The 19,551-nt window shown below is 39.4% G+C and overlaps 2 protein-coding genes across 4 annotated transcripts; both read left to right on the top strand.

The window, feature by feature from the left end:
• Positions 1–76: 76 nt before the first annotated feature.
• LOC146365738 (putative deoxyribonuclease TATDN3) lies at positions 77–4,264 on the top strand. Of its 2 annotated transcripts, none has more exons than XM_084914841.1 (10): positions 77–195; positions 280–312; positions 399–472; positions 554–638; positions 2,415–2,477; positions 2,560–2,669; positions 3,206–3,261; positions 3,350–3,462; positions 3,666–3,746; positions 3,976–4,264. In XM_084914841.1, exons 1-10 carry the CDS (start codon positions 142–144, stop codon positions 4,117–4,119), a joined length of 813 nt encoding a protein of 270 aa, XP_084770967.1. In that variant the 5' UTR covers positions 77–141; the 3' UTR covers positions 4,120–4,264. The 2 variants fall into 2 exon arrangements, with proteins under 2 accessions (XP_084770967.1, XP_084770968.1); XM_084914842.1 differs by having other exon boundaries at positions 3,669–3,746.
• A 2,200-nt stretch (positions 4,265–6,464) lies between these two features.
• On the top strand, positions 6,465–19,265 carry coq8ab (coenzyme Q8A, genome duplicate b). 2 transcript variants are annotated; one of them, XM_084914996.1, is made up of 15 exons: positions 6,468–6,773; positions 7,070–7,226; positions 8,936–9,226; positions 9,341–9,407; positions 10,524–10,595; positions 11,597–11,722; positions 13,300–13,385; positions 13,467–13,607; positions 13,704–13,785; positions 13,902–13,995; positions 15,663–15,804; positions 16,005–16,112; positions 16,208–16,273; positions 17,429–17,515; positions 18,413–19,263. In XM_084914996.1, exons 2-15 carry the CDS (start codon positions 7,092–7,094, stop codon positions 18,704–18,706), a joined length of 1,791 nt encoding a protein of 596 aa, XP_084771122.1. In that variant the 5' UTR covers positions 6,468–6,773; positions 7,070–7,091; the 3' UTR covers positions 18,707–19,263. The 2 variants fall into 2 exon arrangements, with proteins under 2 accessions (XP_084771123.1, XP_084771122.1); XM_084914997.1 differs by lacking the exon at positions 10,524–10,595 and having other exon boundaries at positions 6,465–6,773; positions 18,413–19,265.
• The last annotated feature ends 286 nt before the right edge of the window (positions 19,266–19,551 follow it).

Genomic DNA, 19,551 nt, shown 5'->3' on the forward strand with positions numbered 1-19,551 from the left:
ATTTCTAAGAGAGCACCGCCCTCTCGAGCTGCGCAGTGTCATCGATCTCGCGCACTGACGAGCCCACACTTGCACATGCGCAGTCGGATTTTATTGGAGGAAGCGGGTTTGTTTTGATTTTGAGGGCTAAACAACGTCCACATGCACGGCTACGTTGACTGCCACTGTCACATCTCTGCGGGGGATTTTGACAAGGTATTAACGCTTGTTTACGGACTGAAAATTCATTTTTTTTATCTTTAGCAACCTTAATTTAACCTTTCCACGTTTTTTCGCCAGGATGTAGAAGAGGTGATCGAAAATTCAAAAAAGGTGAGATCTTCGTGAGTAAAAAATGAAAGTTAGTTAGATATTTGTTGTTTTAAAGATAATTTCTGGTTGTTTTTACTCTTGTCCAGGCTGGCTTGTTGGCGTTATTAGCTGTGGCCGAGCATTCAAGGGAATTTGAGAAGATTATAGAGTTGTCACAGAGGTACCCAGCACTGTTCAAATGATGATGTATCTGTACTGTGTAGGTCGTGGTTTTGTAATTTCCTGCTGTAATTTTCTCCAGGTTTCCAGGTTTCATTTTCCCCTGCTTAGGAGTTCACCCTGTTCAAGAAGTATCCCCCGAGCAGCAGAGGGGTGCTTGCCTTCAGGTAGGATTGCTGCACTTTAAAATCTTTTTCCACCCATGCTGTTAGCATAAGCTAGTGGTGTCACACCTGCCTCCTGAAAACAGAAATCTCCTTGGATTTGAGAATTTATAGTGCATCATATCATAGAAACGACACCAGTGAAGGTTACGAATGACCTTCTTATGGCCTCTGAGAGTGGACCCAGTCCTTGTGCTTGTCCTGTTACTCAGTGCAGCATTCAGTACCACTGATCGAAACATTTTACTTCAGAGATAAGAATACAGCTGTGGCCATTAAAGGAAATACACTGCCCAAGTTTGAATTGTATCTGTTTGTTCATGTAAACAGGGAGTCTTTACACGCAAACGTTAGTCATGGAGTTCCACAGAGTTCTGTGCTGGGACCAATACTTCTTACATTGTAAATGCTTCACTTAGGCAGTTATATTAGAAAACACTGCATGCATTTTCATTATTTTGTAGCTGATACCCTGCTATATGTATCTATGAAGCCAGATGACAAAAATTAATTAGTTAAACTACAGGAATGATTTCAAAACATAAAGGCCTGAATGAGCTCTAATACCCTGCTTCTAAATTCAGATAAAACTGAGGTTATTATATTCAGCTGTAAAAATCAGAGAAACATGGGGTCTAACCAAATTCCTAGTATGGATAGAATTACTTTGGCCTCCAGTACCACTACGAGGAATCTTGAAGTGCCTTACAAATATGTAAGATTGTTTCCTTTTATCTGTGTTGTGTCTAAAAGTAGGAACATCCTGTCTCAGAGTGATGCTGAAAAAATAGTTCATGATTTTATTACTGCAAGGGTGAACTATTGTAAGTTATTATCAGGCTGTTTTTGAACTTCCCTGAAAAGCCTTCATTTGATACAAAACACTGCAGCAAGAGTACTAATGGGGGATGAGAAAGATGGCTCATATTTCTTTATTCACCAGAAGGCCACAAACACAACAGCCAGCTGATCCGAACAGCCATGTAGAGCGTAAACAAGTATTGTTGTATTGTGGCTTTATGAAAATATAACATCCATCTAGCCACCCATCTTCATCTGCTTATCAAATTGAGGGTCACGATGTGCTGGACTGTATTCCAGCTATTTTAGGGAGAAAGATGGGGTACACTCTGACAGGTCACCAGTGTGTCTCATTATTAGTGTTTCAGTCTGATCTTAAAAAAATCAATTGTGGTACTCAGTGGTGGAAAAAAACAGCAGCGTTTCTTTCCTGAAATAGTGTGGATGATTCATTCTTTCTGCAATTTTGCAGTAAAATGGTACTAGTCCCTAATCCACCCATTCACACACACTGGTGATGGCAAGCTACATTGTAGCTACAGCCACCCTGGGGCACACTGACAGAGGCGAGGCTGCCGGACACTGGCGCCACTGGGCCCTCTGACCACCACCAGTAGGCAACAGGTGAAGTGTCTTGCCCAAGGACACAACGACCGAGACTGTCCAAGCCGGGGCTCGAACCGGCAACCTTTCAATTACAAGGCGAACTCCAAACTCTTGAGCTATGATCACCCACAATGACTAATAGGCTCATTAAAGTCTTACACCACTAAGAACTGCAGATTGTAAGGACGACTGTCATATAAGAATGGATAGACAGTTAATTTGTCTGTGTTTCTCTTCCTCCACCACAGCTGTAGTTTTCTCAGAAAACAGTAAAAACATTGTAATTTTTACTGCTTGTAAATTTAAAAAGTTGGATGAATTATTTCTGGTTTATGCAGTTAGATTCAGGGGTGTGTTCTGTGTGTTTTGCAGGATCTGGATGCTGCTTTGCCTATCATAGAGAAATACAAAGACCAACTTGTTGCCATTGGGGAGGTAAAGATTGAGCATCTTTGATTCACCTTCATTGGTTTTCTTTATTAACTACAATGATATTACAGCTTGTTTGCCGTTGTAGGTTGGTTTGGATTTTACACCCCGATATGTCAGAAGCGACACAGATAAGGAGAATCAAAGGCTGGTCCTGATTCGTCAAGCACAGATAGCCAAGGAGCTGGACCTCCCTCTGTGAGTCTTGAGATATTTATTATTAAGGCTATTCTCTGAAATTCATGTGGTACATTTATTAGCATTTTTTTAATCAAAGACTAATTAAGAGCTTTCCTGGGAGGTGTAGCAATATATACAGTACAAATATTAATGTGTATTGTTTTTGGGTTGGGGTTTTTTTTTTGTTTTTTTTTTAATAGAAGAAGAGTCTTTCAGCCACTCCCTTATTCAGAAAGTGTCTGCACAGTAGATAGCTTTGCATATTTGATTTGGTAGATATTAATGCCAGATTCCCTTCGCAACACAACCCTAAATGGATCTGTGTCTCCTCCTGGTATCAAAACAGGGACGATCCATACATTGGGCAAATGTGTAAACTACAATTAAAGTGTAAAAACCTAAATAAGACAGAGAAGAACTCCATAAGAAAACAAACATTTGCAGAAATTAAAGCGATCAAAAGGTTTATGAGGCAATGACCGCCACAGTATATTACAGAATCCTTCTATAATACATTGGGTTTGTTCATTTGTTTTTTTAATTTTTGGCTTTAGAAATGTTCATTCAAGGTCTGCAGGAAGACCCACCATCCAGCTCCTGAAGGAGCAAGGTGAACACCTAAGTTTATTCTGTCTGTGAGTGAACAGTTTTCTTGAGTGTTTGACAAATAAACTGCAGTTCCTTTGTATTGCCACTAGGTGTCAGAAAAGTCCTTCTTCATGCTTTTGATGGGAAACCGTCTGTTGCTATGGAGGGAGTGAAGGCCGGCTATTTCTTTTCTATCCCTCCATCCATAATAAGGAGTGAGCAGGTACAGCCGAGCATGCAGTCAGCTTATCTGTCATTCGTGTGTAAACAGACCAAACTAGTTTATTTAATTGACACAGGTAACAGTTGTATGTGAGTATTTACACTCCCCACACAGCACTGGCATATTGACTTTGTTTTCATTGGTTGACTTTATCACATTGAGCATTAATGATTTATGGTGATCTGTGTTTATTTTCCACCAAGAAGCAGAAACTTGTGAAACAGCTGCCGTTAGAGAACATCTGTCTAGAAACTGATTCTCCAGCTCTCGGCCCAGAAAAACAGGTTGAGTATTTAAAAATTTCTTATATTATCTTTGTTTGGGAGGAGCAATTTAATATTTTCTTTATGTATTACAAAGAAAATTGTATAATAAATGTTCTAGTTTCTAGATAAGATAGATAAGATACCTTTATTAGTCCCACAATTACAACTAGTTTGTTGTAATTAATATAGTTGATTATATGATAACTTTAAGAATCAATACAACGATTGTCCCTTGTCCTGACTGCAGGTGAGAAATGAGCCAAAAAACATCTGTGTGTCTGCCGAGTACATCAGTAAGATCAAAGGGGTGTCGCTGGAGAAGGTGATGGAGGTGACGACACAAAACTCTCTCCAACTCTTTCCGAAGCTGAAGGCTGCCATCAGACCTTGACGGAGAGCACAAAGAATATTTTATCTATCAAGAAATGCCTTGAAGGATTTGCCAAGGAAAAATTATATATATGATGGAAACAAAGTGCCCTACGGTGTAAAAAGCAAAACAAAAATGTGAGAAAAATAAAGACGAGTTTACAAACTCGCATCCAAGTTGTGCTTTTTTTGTGCATTTGACACATCTGAAATTCCTGCCACTGACATCCTGCATGCCAGTTTTATATCCTAGCATAAGCAGAGCAGTAGCAGTTATTTCCTTGATCACTTTTTCAAATTAAAAGGCAATTCATTGTTAACTTCATGACAGCTGATGCTACCACACTCTGATGGCAAACTTCACAGCTGCATGGGGGTAGTGTTGCCTTCACGTGCACCGCATAATTTTCTGCATTTTCACTTTTGAGCTCTGAAGTTTTTTTTAAACCACTTATGAAACTAAATTTCATTCTTGGTTTTTTTTTTTTTTACAAAAGAACAAATTGAACTCAGTGGTCAGTTTACACTAGTGGTACACTAAGCTAGTTTAATACCACAAGACTGTAATCAATTCTGCTTTCAGACTAAATAATAGAATTATGTCTGCTGCTTTTGTGTTTGCACATCTTAGATTTAGGAAATCAGTGAATTGATTTGATTTGTTTGAGTTGTGAGATAGATAAGATTCAGCTGAGTTGTACTGACATGCCATCTGGAGAAACTAGTTCAGGGCTATCTCTAGCAGATTAGACCTCTGTAATGGACTTTTGTCCAGTCTTTCTAAGACAGTGATAAAAAAAGCTTCAACTTATCCAGAACGCAGCTGCTAGAGTCTTAAAGACTAAAAGAGCTGAATGTAATCCAGCCAAGCAGTTCTCAGATTACTGCACAGGTTCATTTTGTCTGCCAGAGAATACATTCTAAAAATATTATTGCTTATTCATAAACTTTTAAATGCTTTTACCCACAGTATATTGTAGATATGCTGATCTCAGACTGGCAGATTCTGAGTTACTCTAAAATGAAACTGAATACCTTTTAAGTAAAGTTTCTTTACCTTCTATCAAACTTTAAGAAAGCATTGTATTGCATCATGATTAAATGATATAAAAAAACATCCCTTTTGTCTACGTTGAAATTAGAGGCATTTCCAGATTTAAAAAAAAAAGGGGGGGGGGGGGGGGTCACAGGGGACCACGAAGGCAGAGGCCCTGTGTTCTGAAATACAATTTCAGGCTCATGTGCATATCATGTGTCCTATCACAGAATTTTTGGGTAAAAAGTGGTGTTGGACAAGAATTTCAAGACACTTATTTTGGGAAAGTAGAAAAGGCATTTATACCTTAACTGCTGACAGGTTGTATATTTAAAATATATTTAAAGCATCTACAGTAAATGTACTCATCATGTGGGATGAAACTTTTCAGAATCATATAACCAAGCATGATGTTATTGTATCATAATTATTGACTTGTTTATATGTATATCTCTTTAATGTCAGGGATGCTACTACTTTTAATTGCTTATCTAATGCTCAGTAGCTCGATTAATAATAAAAGCTGCTTTAAGCTACTCCCTTTTTCCCAAGTGGCACCACAACGGATTGCTCTGCATGTTTGATCTGGCTGTATTTCTCGCTGCATCCTCTTCCTATAGCAACTCCAAAGTGAATTATGTATTCTTGTTATTGAACTGGAAGTATTTCACTTGTTAGACGAATGTGTAAACCGCTACGTGATCTACAATCCCCCCCACCCCCCATCCCTGCTTGTAAGCAAGGTTATCAGAGTTAACTAAAACTAAACAAAAAAATAAACCTAGACCTGGAAAACAAAAGTGTCAGCTGGCTAATTAAAAAAAATTGACCTTTAAAAAAAAAGAAAACTAACTGAAACAATTTTGTGAACTTAGAAAAACTAGCTAAAATAAAATAAAAAAATATCGAGAACTAACCTTTAAATATTGTGTTTATTAATTTGGTTTTAAAAAAAAGAAAGAAATTTATAAATATATCTAGTATTACAGTAGTACATTGTCTATTATTCTGCTCTGTTGTACTACTACTACTATTATTGTTGTTGTAAGTTGTGAAAATTTCTGAGTAGCCTCTGGTACACCTTTGGGGCACATACGGATCTACCTTATCTAAATAAATAAATAAATAACCATTTACTTTGAGCGTTGTACTACTTCTCGTGGCCATAGTAACCTTACATCGAACGTTAGAGAGCGCATGTCCAGCACATGGTCTGGCAGAAAGCCTTTTCCCCATGTGTCCTTTTTTTTTTCTTTCTTGCTAGTTGCTCGTGAACGCCTCACGTGTTCACATCTCGCACTGCCCCATTGGAGGACACGTCAATCGGTCGCGTGCTGACGTGTGAGGGGCGACTGACAGTTTGTCCAGCCAGTAAGGGTGGATGTTGATGTCTGGACCCCGCGGCTGAAGTTGCCTCATTGGCCCGTGTTTGTTAAACTTCCTCCGAGGGAGCCTCGGCCAGAATCGGCACGTACTCCAGCGCGTCGCCCGCCTTTTTCCTTCGTCCCACTGGAGGTTTTTAAGGGAATTGTGTCGAGTTAAATCAAGGTGAACGTGGCTCATGCTACAGTAGCACAATGCTTGCTGGTGTGCACGCTCACTGAGCGGGGAGGACGTGTGTTGCGAAGTTGTTGTTAGTGGTGAGTGGAAGTTGTTTCTTTGTCCATGCCTTTTGTCTCGGGTTTGTTTTGAAAGCTTCTCTTTGTGTTTTTTTTTTTTTTTTTAATTTTCCTTTCTTGTCCAGGCTGTTAGCAACGTCAATATCACACTTTTGCATTGTTTATTTTGTTGTTTTGCTTAAGCGTGCTCTACGTGGTCTTGTTGTACTCTTCAAGTGTGAGAACATAAACGGATATTCACCCAGAAGAGCTACACCCCTTCACACATCTCTGCATGACACCCCAGCACCTGTTTCAAAGACCTTACTCCCCTGCAGGTTTCTAACCGACAGCTGCAGCATGGCAGGCGACACCGTGGTCTGGAGGAGTCTTAAGTGGGTAAAGCAGGCGGCCCGCAGAGCCCCACCAGGCGGCCTAACTGGCACCGGGAACCAGAGGCTGGTAAACTTTCATCACACCACTGGAACAGCAAGGGTGAGCAGTCAGCTGTGATTTGGGTATTGTGCAGTTGCAGACTAGGATCAAGTTTCACATTGCATGCAGCGCAGATATCTTCTGTTTTTGCTTTTTGGTCACTATGACCTCATCAGCAGCAGTAGTTAGAGGCTTCTGGAGGCAGGTAGTACAGAAGCAGAAGTGAGAGGGGATGGTTTGTGAAGCAGGCTGTGAAGGATACAAATTTCCTAAAGCCTGATAGGGGTATTTAAAAAAAAAAAAAAAAAATAATAATAATAATAATAGTAGCCTGCCAAGTGTACAGCACTGCTTCTGTTATTTATTCGCTGTTGGGAATAAAGGCTCATAGTTAAAATTAAAGGATTTGTCCTTTGGATATTTAATAATTAATCAATAATAGTCTTTTGGGACTAAAATAACAGCCTCTGAACTAAGCAGGTAGAAGCTGGATTTGTATACACTTGGTTTTAGTATTTATGACGCCTTACACCAGGGGTTCTCTTTTGCACCAAGCTGAAGGATCTGAAGGCGACAGCATGAACTTGTACTGTATTTTTGTAACCTGTTAATTGAGACCAAACACTGATGTTGTATCTAATAGCAGTTTACAGTGTATTTATTATAATACACTTTCATTAGTAACGCCTCTGCATGGGCCAATTTCTGTAAATGCCAGCCCATCTTCTGTTCCACTTTAATAGGAGTTTCATACAGAGCTCTGTGCATCAGGAGGAATACAGCTGTAATGTTTATTTTCTACTTTAACAGAACTAATTTGTTAGCAGGTTTTCCTGTAAGGGTTTTATGTGCTGTAGATACTACAAACCTGCGAACCTCACGGGTGGGAACAGCTCACATTACTCCAAAAGTAATGTTTTACATGTTATGAGTTATTGTTTCTTTTCTTATTTACTTGATGTAATGAGTAACATGTTATCCCACTCTTTATATTGCTTTTTCCACAAACCTGCTGCATAGTTGGCAAAAAACAGCTCAAATAGGGCTTCTTATGTAGAAATGTTTCCTGTATCAAGCTCCACATCTGTGGACCGCGGCTTTTGTTATTTATTTGTGATCTTTATAATTTTGTTAATCCATGTGCTCATTAAACACATCATCAACAACTTGTAAATTAAGTAGCAGTGCAGCTATTTTAGAAGTACAGTGCATCACTGTAACAACATTATATTGTATTGCATTGCATTGAACACTATTCATGATTAGAGATGCCCTGACTGCAGTTTGTTGGCTGGTCCCAGCATCTCTACTCATGATACAGTACTCTCACAATACCTTTACCTCGATAATAACAATATCATGATACAGCAATCCTGCTGAACTGATAAATTTGTATATTGCAAAGTGGTCACCTACAACACATCACTGCAACATCATATCACCATAGTATAATACCACTTAAAAGGGTAAAAACAGGAACTATGCTTTTATAAACAGCATTGCTGTGCCTGTGTGTATTGTCATTATTATTTAAGAATATTATAATATTTAAATTCACATTTGTTAGCTTTCTTGCCATTTTTCTGCTGCAAGATTCTTCTCTTCTTCCCCGAAGTTTAGTTATCATCTTTGTTTTAATAAAAATATTGATATTTGGCGCCAGCGTTTCGGTAACGTATCACAAGAGAAAGTGAAAAAACATTTTGTCCCATCCTTACTTAACAGCTGCATAAATAAATGTTGCTGAATGTCATGTTTTGTTCTTTTAGGAGAACCAGAAAGATGTCTGCGTATACAGAGGCACAACATTTCACAGATACTCCACTATGGCTGCTTGCTTCAGTACAAGCTTAACAGGAAGTGCAAATGGGCATCGGAGGACCTGCAGTGGAAGATGTGATAAAGGTCTTAGGTACTACAAAGACTGGTCAAGTCGGCTGTTCTCTGGACATACGAGGCTCTTTAACCAGGACAACACCACAGTGGGGCGGCTGACATCGGAGGATATCGATAAAGCAAGGAGTAACAAGAAAAGGGACTTTAGGCAGCATACGCAAGTGGTATCTACTCCCTCTCTTTTTTCTGTAAATGAGTGTTTTAATGATAAATGCGAGTGTGTGTGTGTGTTTCACAGCTGCAGTGAAGTGTTTACATTTTATTTCCTTTGATTTCAGCTTAGTGAAAAAGCTCGAGAGAAGAAGGTACCCGTCACACGGATAGGAAGGCTGGTAAATTTTGGAGGTAGGTGATTTCTTTACCATGGTATTTGTCACATTAAAACCTGAATTAAAAAATGTCTGTAAATCTCAAAACAAAGTGTGACTCTCAGTAAGGCATTTGACCCTGAGTTGCTCCACTGGGCAAGAACTGGACAACGCCAGCTTGTGTGGGAATACTGGGCTGCTGCCAGGTGCTGTCAAAGTGTGATCTGCATGAATGTGAAGCAGCAGCAGTGTTGAAAACCTATCACACTCCCCCCAAAAATGTGTTTTAAAATAATCAGTTACAGCTCTGTCTTTAAACTGAGAGAACATCTGTAAAAATCGTTAACCAATTTAATGTTGAGCTCACTTTAATTTTTATATATTAAATGAGAATCTGACCTTTTTAAAAATCATAATCCTGGATGGAGTCTGTAACTAACGACTTTTTGCGATAGAAGTTCTGCAAACTAGTTCTGCAATTTATTTTTGGCTGTGCTGGCTAACTCAGCGAGACTCAAAATGCACTTGAGTAAAAACTCCCTCACAAAGCCTGAACATGCCATTTATATAGACATCTGTTTTTTGTAAGTGGAATAGCCACTGTTGCTTGTATTCCTCATACTGTAAAGTGTTTGGGTATCAAAGTTTAATTTTGGATTTAGTGGAAAGAGTCTGACCTCATGACCTTGGTCAGCAGTTTTCAAGAGGTGGGGTGAGATTGTGGAAAGTGCTGACGTGCTCCCTCACAGGACTTAAATTACAGAGTATCAGTAGCAGAAAAAACATTACTGGAACATGCTTGAGAATCCAGCTAATAGGAAAATGTGCAATCAACCATCAGCTGCCTTCTCGTGGAAGTATCAAATGTTTCTCTCACTAATTCTTGGCCTCCATTTGCCCCTGAGCCTTCCTTGGTGCTGCTTTAAGAAATTATACCCAAGTCTGGTTGCTGATTGTTGTTATCACGTTCTCTTTTTTTTTTTTTTTTTTTTTTTTTATGCAGTAGTTATCATATGCAGGTAGGTTGTTTGTAAGGGCAACACTGCTCTTGCAAGCAGTTACCAACACTGGTAATGTTAACTTCATCTTTGCAGCAGTTTATTCAGTGAATTGTTTGGTTTAAAAAAAAAAAAAAAATCACTTCCTTTTGCAGGTCTGGCAGTTGGACTTGGCATCGGAGCAATCGCAGAAGTGGTCAAGAAGAGTTTAAAACCCAAAGAACGAGGTGACAGCAGGAGACTTTTGCTTTACGAGTCTGCTGAGGTTGATCCTCATGTTTGGGCTTTGCTAATGATACCAGGAAAGCTATAGCGGCTCCTCTAAACCTGCACAGCTGACCTGTCGTTTAACTGAGACTGTTAAGATAAGCAATCGTAACTACATACCTGCCGGTTTATCGTCAGGATGTCCAGGTAGTCTAATTCTGGATATTGGAGTTCAATATTTTTTATGTGAAAGCAGAAAGCTTACGCAAGCACAGAATATCAGTGACTAGTTGAATGTTTGGGGAAATGCAGGACACTATTGTAATGTTTTGTTTGTAAATAAGGGGCTCTGAGATTTTGTACAGAAGAAACAATCAGCTGTGTAACATCCCGCTAAAAACGCTGGCATCAAAAAGCCTGATCGTACCAAAATAAACTTCTGCATTTCACAAAAACATGGAAATAAAATTGGAAAGTCTGTGGATTTAAATTGATGTTAAAAAATGTCTAATGTTGTGACTAAAAGTTAGAACGCGATATTGTAGATGCTTCATTGGCTCTAGGTCAGGAGTCGAATTTAAGCAGATTAGTGGTATTGATTATGTTGCTTGCTTTGAGCAGCAGGTCACATTTCCTCTGGATGTAACCTTCCACTGAAGCATGTGTTCAGTCGATCCACTCATCAGAATCTTGTTCAAGCAAATCATCTTGGAGACATTTTTCACCTGTTAGAAATATAGCTGGGCGTCAGTGAGCTGTACACACAAAGCACGATCAAGCAGATTATCTTAAAGCTTTTCGTCTTTCCTCCACACTCACCTGACCTGAACCCCACTAAACATCTAGGAAGTGGGGACACTTTAAGACAGAAAGCAAAATGTGCTGGGATTAGAAGGATTTGCACATTTAGGAATAAAAGAAAAATGGTGGGATTTGTTGTGGATTGATGCATTTTTCGAAGACATGTGTTCAGTTGCGAGTTGTCTTGGCACATATTATAAACAGTTTTTGTGTTTTCTAGGTAACAAAAAGGCTATAATGGATTCGAATGCTTTCCTCTCTGAAGCCAACGCTCAAAGAATTGTCCGCACGCTTTGCAAAGTTCGAGGTGCTGCTCTAAAAATTGGACAGATGCTCAGTATTCAAGGTGAGGTACAGATACACATACACCTGAGTGATGCACCTTAATGGATCTTAGCTGTGTTAATCACTGTAAACACAAGCAGAAGTTAATCTTTAGTGATACAGTATTAACTGATCTCACGTGATACAAGGACATGAGGATCTGGACAAACTGCTGAGGCATATTATAAGCAGGAAACCCACATGTGTCGGTGTACAAATAAAGGTTCAACTTCCATCACAGACTAAACTTGCCTACTGTCTGCTGCTTCAACTTGTCAACAAGACTCTGTCATGCTGATTTGGACTCGCTGGCTAACAAACGAGATCACTTCACCAACTTTAAAATGTCATCCCCAAAAATAAACATCGGGCCAGCTGTACACAATACGTGCAATTCCAGTGGAGTTATTGTAGGTGGTAGAGTCTAGCCTGACTGTTGGCTTTAAAAAGCATGTTTACAGCGCAGTCGTGTTTTTCAGCTCTGGCCTGTGCAGTCATGTATGATCCCTGCGCTAAAATCATTCAGCGAAGCATTTTTTGAAACATTAATCCTTGGAAACCTTTTAAAAGAAACCATAAGATTGTTCAACAACACTTGTTTTAAAGATGTTTGTAGAAGCTTTATTTTCCCTTATCCAAACTGACATGGTAGCCAGCCGTGACACAGTTTCAGCGTTATCATCGGCTAACTTCGTTTACTTTATCTTAATACTGACCTTGAGGGGGGAAGAAAAAAAGCTGTTGACAAAACGGTGTCACTTCAAGGTCCGTTTAGTATCTCTTCAGCTTTCAAACAATCCTTATCTGCAAGGAGAGTAGAAGTGAAACCGTCTGTGATTATTAGTGTTATTAGTTTTCACGTTAAAAATACAGAACAACAACTATTTCCAGTTTTTCAGCAAGAGGATCTGTTGTCTTTCTTCCCATATGACAGTAAACTTATTTACATTTTGAATATATTATTAGATAATAAAAGAATTTATAGGGAAACACTTGTCCCTACTACAGTAAAGCTACATTAAATGGTTATATTTATATTTTAAATGTATGTATTTTACAGCTTAATTTATGTGAAAGAGATTGATCTTAGTGATGGACTTATAGAGTGTTAAACCTAACTCAGCTATGGTCTGGACCCTGTTTTGGTTCATTCTTATCTCTCCTTTAAGGCACCATTTAAGCTCTAGACTAACTTACTTCATGATACCAGCTAGCCAAATTTAAGCTTTGAGGTATTTTTTCATTTAAAAGCAAGAATTTAATTAAGACTATCGGTTTTGCACACTTGAAAACATACCGTACCAGAGGATTGTTTTTACTACTTCTTCATCATTTACCTGCTCCCATTAGGGGTCACCTCACTCTATCCCTGTCATCCTCCTTTGTGACACCAACTCTCTGCATGTCCCCCTTCACAACATCGATGAATCATCTGTGATATTCCTCTTTTCCCCCTCCTGGCAGCCTGGCATTTTTAATCCTAAATTTCAGCTCTGCCTCCTGTCTTTTCAGTAACACCTGGATGATTTTTTTTTTTTTTACCCTATAGGCATCATCATGTGTTTCGTTCGCTCTGTACTTTTCGTTTTTGTTTATCAGATGACGCCTTTATCAACCCTCAGCTGGCTAAAATCTTTGAGCGTGTTCGACAGAGTGCAGACTTCATGCCTACTAAGCAGATGATGGTACAGTATGGAGAACGCTGGCAAACTATGCAAATAAAGTTACATTTCTCCAGTTAATTTCTTTTCTTTTTCTCTCTACAGAAAGTCATTTACAATGATCTCGGCCCAAACTGGAGGGACAAACTGGAATACTTTGAGGAGAGGCCATTCGCAGCCGCGTCCATTGGTCAAGTCCATTTAGCAAAGATGAAGGATGGCCGGGAGGTAGCCATGAAGATTCAGGTGAGAGAAGTGTTTGTGCTGAGATAAATGCAGATGTTAAGTGGGTCATAAGTCAGCAAATAGAATAAAATAACTCAATCAAATCTTTCCCTTCAGTACCCTGGAATAGCAAAGAGTATCGAGAGTGACGTGAATAATATCATGACTGCCCTGAGGTTAAGCAACGCACTGCCTGAAGGTATTTTTCTTATCATTTAGGGATAACAGCTGCTATTGTCTGATCTTTGTAAACCTGCAGGTCGACTGCAATGATTTTCAACCCCCCCCCCCCCCCCATTTGACCTCTTTTTCCAGGTTTGTTTCCTGAGCATCTCATTGAGGTCATGAGTCGAGAGTTGGCGCTGGAATGTGATTATATAAGGGAAGCAAATTGTGCCAGAAAATTTCAGTGAGTTGTTTGCATTTATTCTTACTAAATTGACTAAGCTTAGGTAATATTTTATTTGTCTTTGCTAGAAACGTGCTTTGCACCAGAACTTCCATCCAGCTACAGTTAGTCACAATCGCTACTTCTCACACAATACTGTTCAGATTTTAGTAAAACACAGTGATCACCTACTTGGTCTTCACTAAAACTGCTCAAGGTCACGGTCACGTTTGTTATTTTATGAGCAGTCACCTGTGAATTGTGATGACATGGTGAGACAGATGAGCTGCTGCATCATTGACATTCTGGCTTGTGGCCTTTTATCTGTGTTATTTTTTTTATATTTTTGTATTATTTAGCAGTTTGTGTATAAATGCATTGTTAGGTTTTAGATTTTGAGTTTTAAAAAATATTCCTCATATAGTCTGTGGCTTTTGCTTCAACTTCCCAGAATTCAGTTGTGTTCCCGCCTCCTCAGACATTCAGGTTGTTTCAGCATTGGTGCCTCTATTTTTGGTATTTTTGGCTATTTTAGCTACTGTACTGTATTTCTTATCCACAAGAAAATACTTTGTAGTGTTTTGAACCCTCTGATTTTGTTTAACGACATACAAACTTATTTTAACCTTTGGTCTCTGCCAGTTTTTCCTGGAAAGTCCTACCAGGCAACAACTTACAATAATAGCTGCTGCATAATGAATGATATACAGTATACACAAACATTACTGTTCCCATATAGTTCCCATAGTAACACCTTCACAGCTCTTGTTGTGTCACAATGAGTCCTAAAGATATTTTTGATTTGGGTTCATGCCCTTGACATTTTCAGCAGCAGGCGGCTTTGATAAAGGAGCCATTTGGCAACAAACAGCAACTAGATCATGAACATGCAGTACTGTGCAAAAGCCTTGAACCCCAACCCTCATTTCTTTCCATTTTGCTCACGAAATGAGTGCAGTATTTATTGAAACACGTTCCAACATAAATGGAAATGCATAAAAATAAAAAATCTAACAAGCTTGAAATTCCATATTTGTTATGGCCATCATTATTCTTCAATACAGCCTGAACTCTCTTAGGCAAGCTTTCATATTATGTGTGTGTGTCTAGGTGTGCTTTTACTGTACTGGCAGTGTGTTTGGCGTCATTATCATGCTGAAAAATGAAGCAACTGCCAATCAGATGTTTTTTCAGACGGTCTTGCATGGTGGCTCACATTCAGATAACTTTATTTATCCCACATTGGGCAATCCAGTTTGACAGTCCGCCATTGCAACAATACGGCAAAAATTAAAATCAACATCCAACAGTACTTTTCTGAATTTCCACTGGCTAAAATGCAGCACTCCATGAGATCTGTCGCCAGCAATTTTCAATCCAGTTCTTGTATAACTGTGGGTACCTCAGCCTGTCCTTAAAAACGGTTTCTTGACAGCCACCCTTCTGTTGGGATCATTTCTGATGAGGCTTCAGTTCTCCAGGTTTTCCAAAGAAAAAACTTTGAAAGCCCTTCAGAAAGGTCGGAGAATTATTGCTGAAGACCAGACAAAAACATCTGGCCCCTTGGAAGCAAAATATGAAGAAATAGGTGGCTCAAGACTTTGCACTGTGCTGTAACAGAGCACCTGAAGGGCCAGATAGGGGTTATCTGCACGCTTCTTCTGACTTTGTTGCTGTGTGTTTGGTAGCGAGCTGCTGGAGGATCACCCCTTCTTCTGTGTGCCTGATGTGATAGACGAGCTAAGCAATAAGCAGGTTCTCACCACAACACTGGTGCCTGGTTTCCCGCTGGACAAGGCCACACATCTCCCTCAGGAACTCAGGAATGAGGTATGCCTTTAAGAGCTTCACTCTGCTCTGAGCTCTACACTACTTACAGTATAGTTAACACCTGTGCTCTGCCAAGATGAGGGTACATGCCACCTTAAAATAAAATAAAAACCCCTGAGACATGGCAGCATGTAGCAGAGATAACTATTTAAGTATCAGCACCCACTCATGTCACTTCCACTTGTCTCTCCTTCTGCCAGATTTGTGAGCAGATCCTTATTTTATGCCTGAGGGAGCTTTTTGAGTTCAGATACATGCAAACCGATCCGAACTGGTCCAACTTCTTCTTTGATCCACAAACTCATAAGGTCAGTTTGCCCAAGTTATACCAGAGACGCGCGTGGATTTAATCTTTCTCCTTTTCACTGACGCGTGTTTTCTGTTTTTTATGACTTCATGTCAGGTTGCGCTGCTGGATTTTGGAGCTACTCGAGGATTTAACAAGCATTTTACTGATACCTACATTGAGGTGAGAAGTGTTCTCATTGTTGTTGTACACTGTGTTGCCCCCACTGGCTATTGTGCTACATGAATTTAAAAACAAAAAGATGCATACACCTGTCTGAGAATTTAGTTTATCTAGTTCTCAAACAGTGATGTGCAAATGTTATGTCATTTCTTTATAAATGTTCTTCTAATGTTTCTTGAACATTGACTGCTCCTTAACCCATTCTAGGTCCAGATAATTCTGGTCACATGAGGTACACTTAGATTATTACTTGTAATTACAACATTTTGTTTTGTATTTGGAAAATAGTGTTCATGAAGACTATCAAGAAACTAAACACACATACAAATATGAAAAAAGGATGTGAAAAACTTAGCACACTGCTTCGATTGACAGAATTAAGCTGGCAAGACTGCTAATGAAATGCGCTTGATTGAATGAACATCGGCAAGTGTGAGCACCTCTGTAGAGAACAGAGGTTTTTGGAGTTTTCTGGTCTGGAGCATTTAGGCGTTTCCCTGTAAAGTCACCCAAAAAACCCAATAGCTACATCTCACACTCTGCAGACCTCAGTTAACATGTTAAAGTCGTTTTGACCGATGAGACGAAAGCACAGCTCCATGTTTGGAGAAAACCAAACACAGCATATCAGCACAAACACCTCGTATCAGCTGTGAAACACCGTGGTGTAGGGGTGATGATTTGGTTTGGTTTGCAGCTAAATGCAATAGTACGATGATCCAAAGCACAGCAGCCAGTCTAGAACAAAATGGCTGAAAAAAGAGAAGAATCGAGGTGCTGCAAAAGCCCAATGTCCAGATCTCAAGCTGATTGAAATGCTGTGGTCCCAGAAACTGAACTGAAGCAACACTATAAAGAAGAGTGGGCCAAAGTCCTCCACAATGTTGTGAGAGACTCATAAAGCCGTGCAGAAAACGAGTTCTTCAGGTTAATGCTGCTAAAGGTGGTTCTACAAGCTGTTGAATCACGGGACAGGACTGCAGTCCTTTTCAAGTTACTCTGTTTTTGTCATTTTGCTGTGAGAATATCTGTTAACCACACAGGTTAAGACAGATGATGTGCTTTATTGTTGTGCAGACAAGAATTTCAATAAGTTTCAGTTGAGAAATATCTTTTCGACATGTGAAACCGTCTGGTGCGATTTCTCTCACTCAGATTATAAAAGCGGCTGCAGATCAGGACAGAGAAGGTGTCCTACTGAAATCCAGAGAAATGAAGTTCCTCACAGGATACGAGTCAAAGGTGAGAAACGGACATTGTAAATTTTACTAATGAACCGCACCACACTGTGATTCAGTTCAACAGTGGCTGTGAGTTTATGTTTATGATTTGTCTGTTGTTGTATTTTTGAATGTAGCGTGAAAGACATGAAATGTTCATGCAGTCAAACAGCAATTTTACTGTGTTTAAAGTAAGATTGAGAGGAGCTTCTGAAATGCACCACATTTTTATTGAAAATGTTTTGAAATATTCAGTCGCTCAAAGTATTTACTAGGTGTTCATTAGCGACCTCTAGTGGCACCCAACGGGAACTACAACAGCACTAATATTTTTGTGAACAGTCTCGCTATCTTGGTTTTTATTATAAAGGAACTGTTATGAGATGATTGTAAAAATGACTTAGAGTATATACTGTGGACATTTTTTTTTTTTTTTTTTTGTTGTTGTTGTTGTTGTTGTTGTTCTCTTTATTATATGGTGCCTGAAGATCACATTGCTCTCTCGTCTTACTACAGTTCTTGTGTGGGTTTAGTGTGTTCCAGTGTTGTTCAGTCTGTCTCTTCACATAACTCCACAGTTATTCCCTGAGGCTGAGAGCAGGCCTGTGTGCCTTCAGATTTGCAGCTCTTGTGGTAGAGGAATTTTTTTTTTTTTATTGAGTCTGGCTTTGTGTTTGTCCTCCTGCAAAATAAATATGTGACCAATGATGAATGAAGCGTTAGCTTTAGAAGTGCTGATGGAGGGGATTATTTCAGCTTGTTTCCAGTCTCTGTTGCAAGCTGCTGGGTGCAGCGTTCTATTCAACACAAATAAAATTAATATTGATCTCTTCGTCTAAAAGCAGAGGAGCAGGTGTCTGTACATGCTGAACTTTTACTTGAAAGCCTCTTGATCATTTTTCTTGTCTTCTGCATTAAGGCGATGGAGAACGCCCACGTGGATGCGGTAATGATCCTCGGGGAGGCCTTCAACTCAGAAAAGCCCTTTGACTTTGGAATGCAGAGCACAACTGAGCGCATCCACAACCTCATCCCAGTGATGCTGAAAGAGCGTCTCACACCACCGCCAGAGGAAACCTACTCCCTCCACAGAAAAATGGGCGGCTCCTTTCTCATTTGCTCGAAACTCAAAGCTAAAATCGCATGCAAGGACATGTTCCAGGAGGCCCACAGAAACTACTGGAAAGATGGAGACCCCAAGTCTGCACATTGAAGACTGCTTTTCCAGAAAGTGTGTTGAAACCAGGAATTTTTGTCATGCTGAACAATTTTTATCTGCAAATTTTTGGGCTCATCGGGCCAGAAAGTGTTTTGTTACGTGATATACTAATAACTACCTAGATTTGTTGGGGTTTTTTTACTGTTTGTCAAACTAAACTGTTACAGTACATCCAAAAAAAAAAACTTAAAAAAATGCATATCGGAATAATCTCTACCTATTAGCAATTTCATATCTATGTTTAACATTTCATTGCTTGCTTTGACCTGGATTCAATCCAGACTAACTCTTGCTATACCGTCCTTAATAATGTGCTAAGACTCTTTTGTATGTATTGTTTGAAAAAATTTGTACCTCATAATTATGTGCCTGTATGATCTGAGGGAGCGTCCTTCATTTGACCTGGATTGTCAGTTGAAATAAATTGAAACTGATGCTGCAAAAAACAAACCAAATCTGTTCTAGCGAGCACTGGAGATCTATTGAGTGAAGCAAGGTGCAGACAGAAGTAAAGAAAAGGGTGAAAAAAAAAGAAAAAAGAAGGTTCATATGAAAAAATATTTTAATTCACGAGAAAAAAGTTTAGAATTTTATAACTCCAAAATGTCTTAGTGACAGACGTGTGTGATGAAAGCCGATTCAAACGTCACACAGCGGTGTTGTTGACACTGCTAATGTTACAAATCTGAAAGGGTGTTACTTCAAAAGCCAATTATTGTGCCAAGTGAAGCCATTATGGTCTTCTAGCTGAGGCAGGTAAGCAGTTTTTTAGTTTGCATAGAGAGTACACCATGTGTGTTCCGTTACTGTATCAGTGGTGGTGGATACCATATGAGATC

Source organism: Perissodus microlepis, chromosome 19, assembly GCF_051167445.1.
Source record: "Perissodus microlepis isolate ML-2025 ecotype Zambia chromosome 19, ASM5116744v1, whole genome shotgun sequence".
Classification (NCBI taxonomy): Eukaryota; Metazoa; Chordata; class Actinopteri; order Cichliformes; family Cichlidae; genus Perissodus; species Perissodus microlepis.

Excerpts from the sequence above, each read along its gene's own strand:
- LOC146365738 (XM_084914841.1), top strand. The coding sequence starts at position 142 with ATGCACGGCTACGTTGACTGCCACTGTCACATCTCTGCGGGGGATTTT. Across the intron at positions 473-553 it reads ATTATAGAGTTGTCACAGAG|GTTTCCAGGTTTCATTTTCC; the intron begins GTACCCAGCACT and ends AATTTTCTCCAG. Across the intron at positions 3,747-3,975 it reads CTCTCGGCCCAGAAAAACAG|GTGAGAAATGAGCCAAAAAA; the intron begins GTTGAGTATTTA and ends TCCTGACTGCAG.
- coq8ab (XM_084914996.1), top strand. The coding sequence starts at position 7,092 with ATGGCAGGCGACACCGTGGTCTGGAGGAGTCTTAAGTGGGTAAAGCAG. Across the intron at positions 13,786-13,901 it reads AAGCAACGCACTGCCTGAAG|GTTTGTTTCCTGAGCATCTC; the intron begins GTATTTTTCTTA and ends CTCTTTTTCCAG. Across the intron at positions 13,996-15,662 it reads AATTGTGCCAGAAAATTTCA|CGAGCTGCTGGAGGATCACC; the intron begins GTGAGTTGTTTG and ends TGTGTTTGGTAG.